The sequence below is a fragment of the Tiliqua scincoides genome, chromosome 2 (assembly GCF_035046505.1).
Source record: "Tiliqua scincoides isolate rTilSci1 chromosome 2, rTilSci1.hap2, whole genome shotgun sequence".
Taxonomy (NCBI): domain Eukaryota; kingdom Metazoa; phylum Chordata; class Lepidosauria; order Squamata; family Scincidae; genus Tiliqua; species Tiliqua scincoides.
In genome coordinates this window covers 63,140,568-63,155,653 of record NC_089822.1, presented here as the reverse complement: position 1 = coordinate 63,155,653, position 15,086 = coordinate 63,140,568, and the positions used below count along the sequence as shown (strand labels likewise).

General features: G+C 43.2%; 1 protein-coding gene across 6 annotated transcripts in view; it reads left to right on the top strand.

The window, feature by feature from the left end:
• Positions 1 to 15,086, top strand: part of AOPEP (aminopeptidase O (putative)) — a 265,274-nt gene that overhangs the window by 141,833 nt on the left and 108,355 nt on the right. For all 6 annotated transcript variants that reach the window (XM_066615751.1, XM_066615746.1, XM_066615747.1 and 3 more), the window contains one exon: positions 9,000 to 9,060. In XM_066615751.1, coding sequence (XP_066471848.1) covers positions 9,000 to 9,060 — 61 coding nt within the window. The remainder of the gene's footprint in view (positions 1 to 8,999; positions 9,061 to 15,086) is intronic.

Here is a 15,086-nt window from a genome sequence, read left to right as displayed (position 1 = left end):
ACACCCAACTGTAGGATGCAGCACACGTCCCATTGGCACATCTATGCCAGTGCTGGAAAGCACTGACATAAGAGGTTAGGACTGCACCCATAATTGTTTAAATATGCAGATAGACATTAGAGCACTTCTGTGCACAAATTCAGCCTATACTTTATGTGGCTTCAGCTATCTGTAAAGAAATTCATTTCCATAATGATCATAATGTCCATAATTTCCTGATATTTTAGAATATCAGGAAATTTAGAGTACTGAATTAGAATTTAGGATATTTTAGAATTTAGAATATTTTAGAATGCTGAAGTGCTTTTTATCTTCTAGGATATTTTAAAGTATGTTATCAGAGGAGGAAGCTTTCATACTTAGGTTAGCATCTTTAGCATGGAAAGAAAACTTCTAAGCTGAGACTAATAGTATTTCATTCAGTGGGATGCCACCATTCTGTAGCCAGAGTTCATTCACTGCAAAAGGAACTGTTAAGGAATCCCTGCCTTATCACTAGTGGCGTAGCTAGGTCATTTGACACCCGGGGCCCATAAATTTTTGTCACCCCATATGACATAATTATTTATTTAATATTTATTTATTTATTCACATTTTTATACCACCCTTCCTCTAAGCAGCTCAGTATTTGAAATGAATAATAATAATGATCAGAAAATAAATGCAGTGAATATTTCCCCACAAACAATGGATTAAATTCTGCATCAAATGTTATATAACATAATGGTATTATTCCTAAAAGCAATGATTTCCAGAATTTTGGTCACTAGGGTGTCACCCCCCCCCCCAAGAATGTCTAATTGACCTGTTTTGAGTTAAGGCAGTGGTTCTCAAACTTTTAACACTGGGACCCACTTTTTAGAATGACAGTCTGTCCAGGACCCACTGGAAGTGATGTCATGGCTGGAAGTGACACCATCAAGCACAATAAAATAAATTATAAATAATTAAATTTAAAAAAAAAACAAATAATTAAATAAGGGGGAGCCAGCCCTGTTCCACCAAGTGGATTTTCTCTGTAGCCTGCCTGCAAGAACACCCCCCCCCCCAAAAAAAATATCAATGAGATTTTCAGCCCTCCCCACTGCCCAGTTCAGTGTAAATTCTTATATTTCAAGCATAGCACTATCAGGACCCACTTGGCCTTACAAGTCCAAAAACAAATAAAATGGACCTTACCAGCTGAAGCCTCTGTTTTATTCTTTGGCGGGTGCTGCCTTCTGGAGCATTTGTTGTGCTCCACTTTCATCAGATTGGGACCATGCAGATAGCCTTACATTCCCCTTTGCATGACTTGACCAGGAGCCAAGACATGTTTGCTTACTCGCGAGTAAACGCGACTGTGTGGCTTACTTTCACTTTCCATAGGGCTCAATACATTCGTCTGCTTGGTGGGAGGGACTTCCTTTTTGGGTGTTTTTGGGGGGCTGCTTTCATTGGATAGGAACCATTCAGGTGTCATTGGATTCCTCTCAGCCTGCCTTTCTGATGAACTATGGCAGGTTCACCTACTCACAAGTAAATGTGCACAACTCGGTTTCATTTTCCATAGGGTTCCATGCATTTTTTTGTTTCCGTTTTTTTTGACCAAAACTTTTGATGGAAAGGAGATATTTCAATCTGGTTTTTTGCATTGCATTCTGCTGGAAATGCCACATCCAACAGCATATAGTATGATGGGGTTATTCTGAACGTCCGCGATGTTAGCAATGTTGGGGCATTTGTGGTGTCATCCCCCCAAGTGTGGGACCCGGACCGCCCTCCGCCCCCTGCTAGCTACGCCACTGCTTATCACCCCCAGATTATGTACTTGTTTTGAAAGAAATTATTCTTAGTGTGTGGCTTTGGATTTTCCTGGCATTTGTGTTCCCAGAACTTTATCCAAAAAATGGATGGCCCTAATTTTGCTCTTCTATCTTGTCCTCAAATAAATTGTTTTAGTTGTTGGTCAAGGATTTCTGGATTTGGCAGTGCTTTCTATTTTGTCAACTCTTCTTAGCCCTTTTCCAGATTGAAAGCAGTGCTATTTCCATGTTTAGATACTTTGTGCTTCCCATAGGTTGTAAATACTGTATGCATACTGTATTAAAATGTTAATAGTACAATCCTGTGCATTTTTACTTGGAATTAAGTCCTACTATGTTCAATGTAACAGCCCAATCCTATGCTTCCCTAGTGCCCAGGGCTACAGCGGCGCTAAAATGGTGAGCACTGTATTCTGTGGGGCAGGGAAGCAGCGCCTTGTCTCCTCTGGGTAAGGGAACAAATGTTTCCTTACCCCGTATAGCACCCAGGTGGCCCCAATGGGTCTCCTCAGATTTGCGCCTGCTATTGAGCTGGCACAGAATCAAGGAGACCTGTGACAGGTTTCCCTTCCCAGGATGGGAGTTAGTATATGGCAGCAGAGCCTGCTACCATCTCTGCCTCCACCCGGGCCCACTCCTCCCCTCTACCTGCCTAGTACTGCCCTCTTCCCACCCTCCCCCATCCCACAGCCCTGCTGCCAGCCAGCAGTAGTAGTAGCCAGCAGCATGGGGAGCTCTTGGCGGCCTTCCTGTGTGACCACACTCCAACTGACACTGTGCCCACTGCTGGTGCTGCACCAGTACTGCTGGTGCAAAAGTGCCTTACAGCATTTTTTGCGACAGTTGGGCCAGCAGCATCAGTGGGGTGCCAGCACTGTGGCCCATACGATTGGGCTCTTAGTCTTATTAAAGATTTGCGAGCCTGAGCATTTCGAGGAGGGTCATTGAATTCAATTATTGTGTTTAAAGCACATTCTCTGTGGGAAGTAGATCATTCAGAATCATTTTCAAATATGTTAGAAGCTTATGTTAGAAGCTTTTCAAATATGTTAGAAGAATATGTATGCTTCTTCAAATATGTTAGAAGCAGGAAACCCGCCAGAGAAGCGGTTGGCCCTCTGGATGGTGAGGGAGGGAAAAGGGAGATAAAAGGAGACTTAGAGATGGCAGAGAAATTAAATGAGTTCTTTGCATCTGTCTTCACGGCAGAAGACCTCGGGCAGATACCGCTGCCCGAACGGCCCCTCCAGACCGAGGAGTTAAGTCAGATAGAGGTTAAAAGAGAAGATGTTTCAGACCTCATTGATAAATTAAAGATCAATAAGTCACCGGGCCCTGATGGCATACACCCAAGGGTTATTAAGAAATTGAAGAATGAAGTTGCAGATCTCTTGACTAAGATATGCAACTTGTCCCTTAAAACGGCCACAGTGCCAGAAGATTGGAGGATAGCAAATGTCACGCCTATTTTTAAAAAGGGAAAGAGGGGGGACCCGGGAAACTATAGGCCGGTCAGCCTAACATCCATACCGGGTAAGATGGTGGAATGCCTCATCAAAGATAGGATCTCAAAACACATAGACGAACAGGCCTTGCTGAGGGAGAGTCAGCATGGCTTCTGTAAGGGTAAGTCTTGCCTCACCAACCTTATAGAATTCTTTGAAAAGGTCAACAGGCATGTGGATGCGGGAGAACCCGTGGACATTATATATCTGGACTTTCAGAAGGCGTTTGACACGGTCCCTCACCAAAGGCTACTGAAAAAACTCCACAGTCAGGGAATTAGAGGACAGGTCCTCTCGTGGATTGAGAACTGGTTGGAGGCCAGGAAGCAGAGAGTGGGTGTCAATGGGCAATTTTCACAATGGAGAGAGGTGAAAAGCGGTGTGCCCCAAGGATCTGTCCTGGGACCGGTGCTTTTCAACCTCTTCATAAATGACCTGGAGACAGGGTTGAGCAGTGAAGTGGCTAAGTTTGCAGACGACACCAAACTTTTCCGAGTGGTAAAGACCAGAAGTGATTGTGAGGAGCTCCAGAAGGATCTCTCCAGACTGGCAGAATGGGCAGCAAAATGGCAGATGCGCTTCAATGTCAGTAAGTGTAAAGTCATGCACATTGGGGCAAAAAATCAAAACTTTAGATATAGGCTGATGGGTTCTGAGCTGTCTGTGACAGATCAGGAGAGAGATCTTGGGGTGGTGGTGGACAGGTCGATGAAAGTGTCGACCCAATGTGCGGTGGCAGTGAAGAAGGCCAATTCTATGCTTGGGATCATTAGGAAGGGTATTGAGAACAAAACGGTTAGTATTATAATGCCGTTGTACAAATCGATGGTAAGGCCACACCTGGAGTATTGTGTCCAGTTCTGGTCGCCGCATCTCAAAAAAGACATAGTGGAAATGGAAAAGGTGCAAAAGAGAGCGACTAAGATGATTACGGGGCTGGGGCACCTTCCTTATGAGGAAAGGCTACGGCGTTTGGGCCTCTTCAGCCTAGAAAAGAGACGCCTGAGGGGGGACATGATTGAGACATACAAAATTATGCAGGGGATGGACAGAGTGGATAGGGAGATGCTCTTTACACTCTCACATAATACCAGAACCAGGGGACATCCACTAAAATTGAGTGTTGGGCAGGTTAAGACAGACAAAAGAAAATACTTCTTTACTCAGCGCGTGGTCGGTCTGTGGAACTCCTTGCCACAGGATGTGGTGCTGGCGTCTAGCCTAGACGCCTTTAAAAGGGGATTGGACGAATTTCTGGAGGAAAAATCCATTATGGGGTACAAGTCATGATGTGTATGCGCAACCTCCTGATTTTAGGAATGGGTTAAGTCAGAATGCCAGATGTAGGGGAGAGCACCAGGATGAGGTCTCTTGTTATCTGGTGTGCTCCCTGGGGCATTTGGTGGGCCGCTGTGAGATACAGGAAGCTGGACTAGATGGGCCTATGGCCTGATCCAGTGGGGCTGTTCTTATGTTCTTATGTTCTTATTTTATCTGTATGAATAAATACTCTGCTTAATAGTTGTCTACTCTCCATTGTCCAGAACTACCGTAGATACTCGCCTATACGGCGATAAATTTGTGCCTCAAACTCACTGGAGAATCGCCCCCTCATCTTATCTCCACAGTCTCCCAGTGGATGGAGGGGGCGAGGGGGCCATTTGCACGGTGGGGGCTTGGTAGGAGGATGGGCAGCTGCGCCTCCCCCAGCCTGCACCCTGCCCATCGTGCCTGGAACCTGGGAGGAAGCAGGGCACGGAAGGAAGCAGCGCCTGCCTGCTGGCGCTCTCCCACACCCTCTCAGAGCCCTCCATGCACATACCCTGCCGCAGTCCTGCCACCCGCAGGACAGTGAGCAGAGCAGGGGCGTCCTGGCTCCCGCCGCCAGCGCCAGACCAACGGAGGGCAGGGAGCGCGCGGGGATTGTCCTGTGCTGCTCCCCGCGAGGTGCTCCCAGGCGCCTCCCTCCCTGCTGGCCGCAGCCAAGGGACAGCGCAGGTCATTCCTGGAGTGCTCCCTGCTCTCTGTTGGTCTGGCGAGCAGCGGCAGTAGCCAGGATGCGCCTGCTCCGCTCCCTGCCTCCGTGGGCAGCGGGACTGTGGCAGGGAGTGCAGACTGAGAGCTGTGAGAGGCGAGGGAGCATCGCTGGTGGGCTGCCCTCGCATGCCCTGCCCCCTCCGGGTCTCCAGCTGCAACCAGCTGGGTGCAGGCTGGGGGAGGCACAGCTGCCCATCCTCCTACTAAGTCCCCCCCAGGTGCAAATGGTCCCCTCTGTCTGCCTGGGTGACTGCCCCATATGCCCTGGCTCCTCCGGCTCCAGGAACAATGTGGGGAGCGGCTGGGTGCAGGCTGGCAGGAGGTGTAGCTGTAGCTGCCAGGAACTCCACATGAGGCCTAGAGGCGCCACTGCCCTTCTTTCACAGAGGTTCTACTTCCAAGTAAATCAGGTGCAACTATGTGCAGCTGCACTTGCTCAGTCACTCCTTGTTGCTTGTCTCTCTATTGTGAACTGAATTGCACACTCCCTGTTGTGTGTTCTGCGTAGAGCCTTTGGCTTAAGGCACCAGGCACTTTAAAGGAGGATTTCATTAATGGTTCTACTGGTATGCTGTTTCCAGTGTATTTAGAGCCCAGTCCTAGGCTTGTCTACTCAGAAGTAAGTCCCATTAAAGTCAATGAGGCTTACTCCCAGGAAAGTGTGGATGGGATTGTGGCCTTACTCTGATAGTGTTTACAAATGGTTGTTGAGCGTACAATTTTAAAAATTAGTGAATAAAAATGTATCTTATGATCTATGAGATAGATCATAGTTTTTAATAAATTAGAGATTATTTTTAGTACTGTTTTTGCTATACTATATATACATACAGTATTATACAGTAAAAACAGTATTAAAAATAGTGTTTGTATGTATGTATACATACTATGTATTTATACATGTATGTATAGTATACATACTATGTATATTGTGTTTTTAATACTATGTTTTTAATAAACTAGTGACTGTACAATTCTTAGGTAACAATTACTGGTAGGTTATTTTTCAGGATCTGGCTCGGGTAAAGTCAGACAAAATTAGTCAGACTCAGACACCCCCCTAAGTTTAACCTCCGACTTATCCGAGGGTCATATAAAATTCTGTGATTTTTTTTTTAATCGAAGCCTACCCTCGACTTATCTGCGGGATTGACTTATGGGTGAGTATCTGCGGTATTTGTCTGCCTTCAAACCAGTGGCAATGAGGTATCTTATGGAAGAAGTGGCTATATTTGTGGAAGGCATGGTCTTTTACAAACTGCACAAATCCATTTATGATGCTTTAGTGATAGAATCTTGTGAAGAAACACATTCTGTGCTTAAAATCTTTCTTTCACATTGTTTTTCTCTTGTTGCATTGGGCTGATGGGAAATCTAAGTGTCTGGGAAAGTGCTGAGTTTGTAAACAAATTTTAAAGCACAGCTCTTTTGACATTCCAGGAAATGCTTTTTACTTTTAGCTTGGCTTCTTATCTAAATATTTATGAAGAGTCAAGGTATTTTGTGTGCTGGAAGTCTTTAGAGACCAGAAACAGAAGAAGGCCTTCTTGACTGTATTCATAACTCTGCCTCTTGAACTCACTCAAATAATCTGATTTCTTTATGCTTCTCTTTCTCTATAATGGAAACCCTAATCGCCAGTACCTTTGCCTCATCAGGATTCATATTACTGGTTAAGCCTCATTATTCACATGGGTTCCAAGCACTCACATGGATGGCAAAAAACGCACTATAGCAAATCAATTTAAAAAACAAAGTTTCTTTGCTCTGTGATTTAAAAAGAACCTTGCTGACTTTTGTGATGTAAGATAAGAGTCTTTAAGAAGACAATCCATCAATCAGTAGTCCTCCAAGCTAGCCCCTCCCTTCACCAATGCAAAGTGATCACCTTTCTTTCATGTGCTCAGGGGGAAGGGAGGGGTCGCCTGGAGAGAGGAGGATTGATGGATTGTCAGCCAGCTGCCCCCCCTCTCTCTCATATTAAGGAGGCTATTGTTAAAGGACTGTTCAGTTTTTTAAACTGATTTTAAAGGGATGCATTTTTCCCCTTCTCCAGGGATCAGCACATTTCTTCTCATATGCTGGGGCTATTCGTGTTGAGTCAAATCAGTGTATAAAAAATCCATGTATAAATAGGCTGGACCTGTATATACAGAGGTGGTTCTGCTCTTCCTGGGCTATTGCCACTGTGATCCCTCTCCAGCTCACTTCCCTTCCCTTATGGGAGGGGGGAAAAGCAAGCAAGCGAGGGATCATGATGCCAGAGGAGAAGGTAAGGTGCCACTGCCATTTTCACCACTGCAATCCTCTTCTTGCTTGCTTCCCGTCCCTTTGGAAGGAGAGTGAGTGGAAAGAGTATCACAATGATGGCATAACTTGCAGGTGAGTGGCTGCCCAGCATTTCTAGGACCTGCCCTTAATGGGTGCTAACACCTTGCAAGTCAGTGCCTCCCTGGGCTCTGCAGCATGTTAGCAGCTTTCTTCTTCTGAGTCTGCTCCCCAGCTTTGCTTTCCCTAGTTGTTTACCATTTGTCTCTTTGTCTTCTTCCACCTGGTCATCTTTTTCCCTCTTCTGTCTGCCTTCTTCCACTAGAGCTGTACTCCTGCTTTTGCCTATTTTGCTGATTTTGCTTCTTTTCTCATTCATTCATTTCTCCTTGCCTTTCCCCACTATGGTGCTCTCTCCCTGGGTAGCATTTTCTGTCTTGATCTCTGTTGCTGTCTCTTGCCACTCCATCTGCTTCTCTGCCCCTGCTCTTTCCACCCCTGTAGCCCTTTTTGAAGGTTGGTACCTGCACCTAGCTGCTCCAGTTAAGATTTATGGACAGCTGGCAAACTGTCACCTGGCTGAGTTTTAGAAGCACATAGTGATTGTATCATCACCAAGCGCCTCCCCACTAGCTCGTAACAAGCCTTGGGGAGCAGCATACCCCACACCATCACTAAACTCTCTTGAGTCATGGAAGAAATTCCATTAAAAACCATGTTAACTGCCCAACAAGCAGTTTCTTTTCTGCTGCTCATACCAACTCAGCCCTCCTTCCCACCAGCAGTTTGAGGGATTGGTAAGAATAGCTACTTATAGGAGAAATGGATTCTGCTGAATATCAATGAATTAATTAAGTTGAGAAAAGCTGACAGGATAGGATATATAGGAACTTCAGTGGAGATTAGTGTCTTACAGTGTAAAGCTAAGGCTATAATGATTATATTAATTTATATTCTTAGCCAGTTTTTAGCAGTTCATTTCTCACTTCTGTTGTCCCCAGCTAGTTTTTTTTTCTTTTTTGCCTCATTCAACTTCTCCTCTCACGAACTAAAGAGGAAAAAAATACAAAAAGAACTGCAGAACACCTGTTCATTTTTTTTGTATGTTTCATCAGTGCATTTGAACTTCTTAAACGTTCCTTGTCAGCTTCCATAAGCATTGAATTTGTCACTGCTTTTCTATATGCAGGGTCCAATCTGCATTTAATTTTCAGGTGTCATAATCTCGGATGGTGTTAATTAAAAAGGTCAAAACCAGAATCCACTTAGTTTGACAAATCGCTACTTAGATTATAAACCTGGTTCCAACCAAAGTGTTTTCCCCTCCCCTTTTATATTTTATGCATGTTCCATGAAAAATGTTAATTTTTAATTTTCTTGAAAGGTATGGACTATCAGTTGAAGAAATCTTCCAGAAGTGGCTTGACTGCTCAGGAATCCCAAAGGTAAATGCCAAAGATCTGTTCTGAATAGATTCCATATTATGAACTTGTTGAGCATGTTGTTCAAATTACTGTCTGTACTGTAACAGGTATGGCATAAAATAAAATCCCAATTTAATGACATCCACTCCATGTCTTTATACTGCACACACATATGGGAATCCATTTTTATCAGTTGCAGGTTTCATTTTCTGTTTTCCTCAAAGAGATACTGCCAAAAGGAAAATCTCTTAAACCTTATTTTATTACTAAACATACTGTTCACTGAAAATTGTGCTGTTAAGCTACTGGTGACACTTCACATCTTGTTTTTAGAAAAGGGGGAAGATAGGTTTGGGAATTGTCATGTCTGAAGAAAAGAAAAAAATTTCAAGTAAAGTTAGATGTCTTTATTTATTGACTGTTTTATGTATGGTTAGACTTGTTCAAAATGGTTGCATACCTGTTAGGTTGTAATCATTGCAAAATATTCACTCTATGAAAAATATAGATTCTCTTCTCAAGCATTGTAGTGTGCCTTGCAGAGAAGTTGGGAACAGAGTACAGGTAGTTTCATTCTATGGGATCCTTGATGCTGGGCCAGCAATGTGCATGTAGAAACAAGCTTGCACCCACACACCCCTGGATCAGGAATCACACAGAGAAATGAATCCCATTCCTGTGAGTTCCTGATTTCAGTTGCCACAGCCAGCACTGAATTCTATGTGTGTGGTCCCTATTGTTGAACTGGAAATTGCACACACAGCCCTAACAAGATTTCTTTATTTTTATTTATATAAAAATGTATAGCTTGCCTTTTCCATGTGGAGAAGCCTAAGGTGATTCACAATCAAAAATGTTTAAATCAACAATAAACATTAAATAGCTGTGATAAAACATAGCCAAAGTTAAAAATGAAAGCAGCAGCAGCAATAACAAAACAAAGAGAGCCTAAATCAAACCAAGCTCTTGATGGAACAAATGTTTTGCATTCTTATGGAACACTTGAGCAGATCTAACATCGTAAAACAGGGGGTTCCATGTTCCATGCCCCAACAGAAAACACCTGCTCATATTTTCCTGCTCATGGGAGCCAAGCCTCCCATGGTGATGAAACAGACATGAAGTGATTACTTCAGGGGTGGGTAGACTCTTTTGAAGAGAGGCTATCCTTCAAGTACTGAGGCAATGTAAGACTTTTAAGGTAAAGACCAGCACCTGGAATTGTGCCCAGAAAACAAACTGATAGCCATTGTAGGTGATATGGCAAGAGTATGACATGGTCATGACCGTTGGCACCAGTCCACAATCTGGCAGCTATGTTCTGCACTAGCTGAACTTTCCAAACAGTTTACAAGGGATTTAGGCATATTATAACCCAGCTTCAGTGTGTGGGTAACTATGAATTTGATCAATCCAGAAAAGAGTGTAGTTGGTTCACCAGCCAAGGCTGGCAAAGGCACTTGCTGGCTATCTAAGAAGCAAGGCTGGAACCAAGAGAATCTGTAAACTGTGGACCTGATATTTCAAGGAAAGTGCAATCTCACTAAGAAGAAGTCAACACTTCCTTCATCAGATTAGCAGCTCCTGACCAGCAGCACTTTTCTCTTGTTCAGATTTAACTTCAGTTTGTTCTCTCTCATTCTGATCTGGAAGGATTGCAAACAACATTTCACAACCTCCACAGTCTCTCCGGTCTAGGCAGATAATTGAGTGCTATCTGCATATTGGGAGCAACCAGCTTTATATCCTGAAAGTCAAGTTTCTGACTTTTTCAGTGTTGACAGCACCGATCACTTGTTTGAACTTGAACAGGAACTGAATCCATTTAATTGAAGTAATGATAGCCACTATCGAAGTGGTTCTCAGACTCTTGTGTAGAGTTTTCCAGCAACTAAGTCTTTGCAGGGTCAGGAGGAAAGCAGTGATGCGATCCCCAGGATCACACTGCTGCGGAAGAAGGGGGGCTGTTTTTTACATTACTTACTTACTGCCAGGGTCCAGGGGGTGCGGGGAGCCCTGCAGAGCGCTTTGCAGGGCTCCCTGTGGTTTGTAGAATGTTAAAAAAAAAATTGCAACCCACTTCTGGTTTAGCAATTGCAACTCAGAAGTGGGTTGCAATTTTTTTTAACATTCTACAAACCACGGGGAGCCCTGCAAAGCGCTCCGCAGGGCTCCCTGCAGCCCCAGACCGCGGCAGCAAGTAAGTAAAAAACTTCTCCCTTCCTGGGGATTGTGTCACTGCTTTCTCCCTGCTGCTTGAAGGGAAAAGGGCAGGGGTTCTCAGGCTGGTGGGTCACGATCCACCAGTTTGAGGAACCACTGTACTGTCGGATATCTCAGCCTCAGTTTCCTGACTGGTACCTATCTGGTACCTAACTGGTACAGACTGGTGCCTGAAGAGCCATGCTTGCTGTCTACTGTTTTGCACATTTATCTCTAGATCATTGCCATATACAGTACAGTGGTTTTTTTTTGGGGGGGGGGGGGAGAGATTAACTACATGCTTGCTACATGTTGCTGTGTGTAGCAGAAAGGGGAAAAACAGCATCCTGTTCCTTGCGTCTGCATCAGACTAGCTGTCTGGGGGAAGGGTACGGTCTTCAGAGGTCTTGTTAATTGTCTTGGTTTTTGCCCCCCATTCTCTAATGAAGAGGCCCCTTTCAAAAATGTCTCAGCCTGTTTATCTGAACTTCACCCTAAGCAAGCACCAACCAATAAGTGGGGCCATGTGAATTGTCTGGAACACCAGATACTGCAGCATTACTAAGGCTAAGCAGGTGTGGATCTGATAAACAATCTGGATGGAAAACCACTGGGAGTCCCATGTAAGAACAGGATAAACCATTTAAAATCAAAAACACCATCCAATACATAGGGTTACAAGACTCTCTGCCTGATCTTGTGAATTTGGTCTGCCTGTCTCATTTTCATCCTGTCTTTTCTTCAACAAGCTCAGGGCAATAATTGCAGCTCCTTTGTTCATTGTCATCTCCCCTCTGCTGTCTCTCCTGCCTTGCAGAACCTTTTTGCTACTGCTGAACCATCCAAAGTTCAGAGAAATTAGACCAGTCCCTGGTCTTTAGCTGAATGTTTAAGCCAAGGTAGACTAAGGAAAGAAGTTGCACTTCTAATCTGCCCCTCTGTGCAGCCCTGCCCTGTGCCATCTCACATGATATCTTTCTGAACGTGGGTGCCCTTAGGCTACCAACCTGTCACATAATACATGCCCCATGGGAGGATCTCATCAAACATGCCAGATGTCTGGGCAACCACTCCCCTCCACTTGAATGCAGGAGCCATTCTTACTTCTTCAGGCATTGCTTAAAGACCTACTACCTAATGATGGACTACATATAGGACAGTGGTCAAAAGCACAACAAAGAGGCTCTTAATGAGGCAATCAGATCTCCCATAGCCCTCAACAGAGTGTCAGTTTATACTTCTTTGTTGTGAAAGAAGTGGCAATTAGATTCCAGTAGCCTGCGCAGGGAGTGTCTGTTTACACAACAAAGGCACTAGATAGGGCTGAATGTTCGCTTAATGACCTAATCGCATAACAGTAGGGATCAGAGAGTGTATCCCATAGTTTAGTGGTACTTACCTGTACTTCTCCTCTCACTGTGTACAATATTCTATCACATTTTTTTTAGTGTAGTTTCAGAAGAATATTGTGCTGAAAATAGGGCTCACTGTCATGATATTAGGAGAGGGCTGCCTTAGTAATCCTTCTCTCAGTTTCCTTATGAAGAGTTCTTCTGCAAATAAGGATGTGTTCTTCTGGCCTTTTTGTGACATGGAAGAATGCCATACACAGCTGCAAGCCTGTCTTCTGACTGGATCACAGTAAGGTTTTCCTGTGCGCAAAATGATATGCGTGTGCTGGAAAGTAAACATTTGTGTCAGACACAGAAGATTTCAGGAGGGCATTTTCCTGAAACCTGCTGGGGCTGGGTTAAATAAGGTCAACTGTATTGTGTTGTTGAATGTGCTGTTTATCAGATCAGGATGTACTGCAGCCTCAGAGGTGACTCACCATAGGACTGGAGCAGCTTTTCATCCTTCACTAGGCTAATAATGACTTAATGCCAACCACTCCAGTCTGTGAGTTTAAATGACATGGAGAAGCTTCAGAAGCAGCTGATTTCAGAGCTGGAAAGCACCTATTAAGTAATGGTGTAACAATGCCCTCCTTAACGCTACTAGAACACATACTTCCTACATTCTCCCCCTTCCTCCCGCAGTGTTTCTCTCCTTCTGTCTGGTTTTAAGTGTCTCAAGAGCTGGAATTTCTGTGTCCTCTTTGAACCACAGTTTCACAAGGCTTAATTGTCAAACAAAGTTTTTCCTATTCAACATCAATGTGTCCTTCTGTCATCTATTTGCTACTGCACCATCCAGAGTAATGAATGATGTACAACTATGCACAGACAATTGCCATGCCCACTTTAAGCATCTCTTAGTTGTTTAAACAAATCACAACCAACCTAGCCCTATAATCAATTTATATACTTCACTGAATTCCCTTTGGTTGGCCTGTTTTCTCCTGCCTCTGGTGGGAACAGAATGGTTTTGCAATGTCACCTGTAAAGAATGGTGCTTGCTCAGTTCTTTCTGTGAAAAATGGTGCGCCATGCTCCTCTTTCTTGTTTGTTTCTGTGGTCATTAAATGATGTCCTCAAATGCCAGGGCAATTTTAACTTCCTTTTGGAGCCCCCCTCCATCAGTGGAAAAATGCACGTAAATATAATTAAGTAAATACAAAAAAGAAAAAAAAGAGAGAAAACATATATACTTTTAATAGTAGGTACATGATTTCAGAAAAAGATGCTATAGATACTACCGGACCATTCATTGGGTTCCCTTTGTGCAGGTCTTGAACTTCTCCAGTGAGATTGTAAACTGTGATTTTCAGGATCCAACTTAAACTAGTTCCATGTAGAATTGTTGAAGAAACAAGGGCTGTCTGTGACTTGCAAAACAACCACCAATGGCCTTTTTGCCACATCCACCTGTATAAGACCTGGATCTTTTGTCTACCTGGTTGTCATCTGGATCTCCTATTTTGTCTCCATAATAATTATTTATTACTCAACACATTGATCTAAAGTAACACATTGATCTAGAATAATATCAGAATATCATTACTAGAAGCCCTCTTGCAAAATAGCAGAAAGTCTAGAATAATATCAGACTTTCTGCTATTTTGCAAGAGGGTTTCTAGTAATAATCGAGGGTTTACAGCAACTGATCCAAGAATTTGAAACATGGTTCATTCTGTCTTTCATCACCTTTTATTCTGTCCATGAGATTAGTATTTTCCTTAACTACTTTAGATCAATGTGTTAAGTAATAAATAATTATTATGGAGTTTTAAAAAATCAGAGTAAGAAATTGCCATTTAAAAAATTTCAATTTTTTTCTCATATGCTCATTAGATAAAGATAAGTTTTGGATTTATTCACAAACATGCAGTTTGTAAGTTAAAGCTGTGATTGTTCAGCAATATACTGCTATTTTTAAATGAATGAAACATAGGTAAATGACGTTCCTCAACGTTAAGTGCAAAACACTTTCCACTTTGTGATTTTCACAATGGTTTTTATGCTCCCTGTTAATGGCCATCTGTAATTGGACTAGTAACTGGTTACAGATTTTTACAGCAAATACCTGGTTTTGTTCTTAGCTGGGTCTTGAACTTCGGTGTGAGTAGAAAAATGAATTAGGGTTTAAATATAATTAGCTATTATTGTCTAGTTATGGCTATTAGAAATCTGTCCTCCAGATTTGTAGGAATGCATTTACCATGCAAGGAAAACTTTAAATTCTTAAAATGAGCAATTGATGCAGGAAGTACATTTCTCTGCATCTTTCATTTGATATTTGTTTACTATTTTTTTAATGTAAGTGGCATGGGAGTCTGTTACTCGAATTAGTTATAAATCCTGATATTTCCAGGTCTGAGAGGATGCCTGATGCTCTGAGGCTGAATCACAAGGTTGTGATCCTGGTTTGTTACTACAAATTAACTAAATCCAAGTACCTTTGGA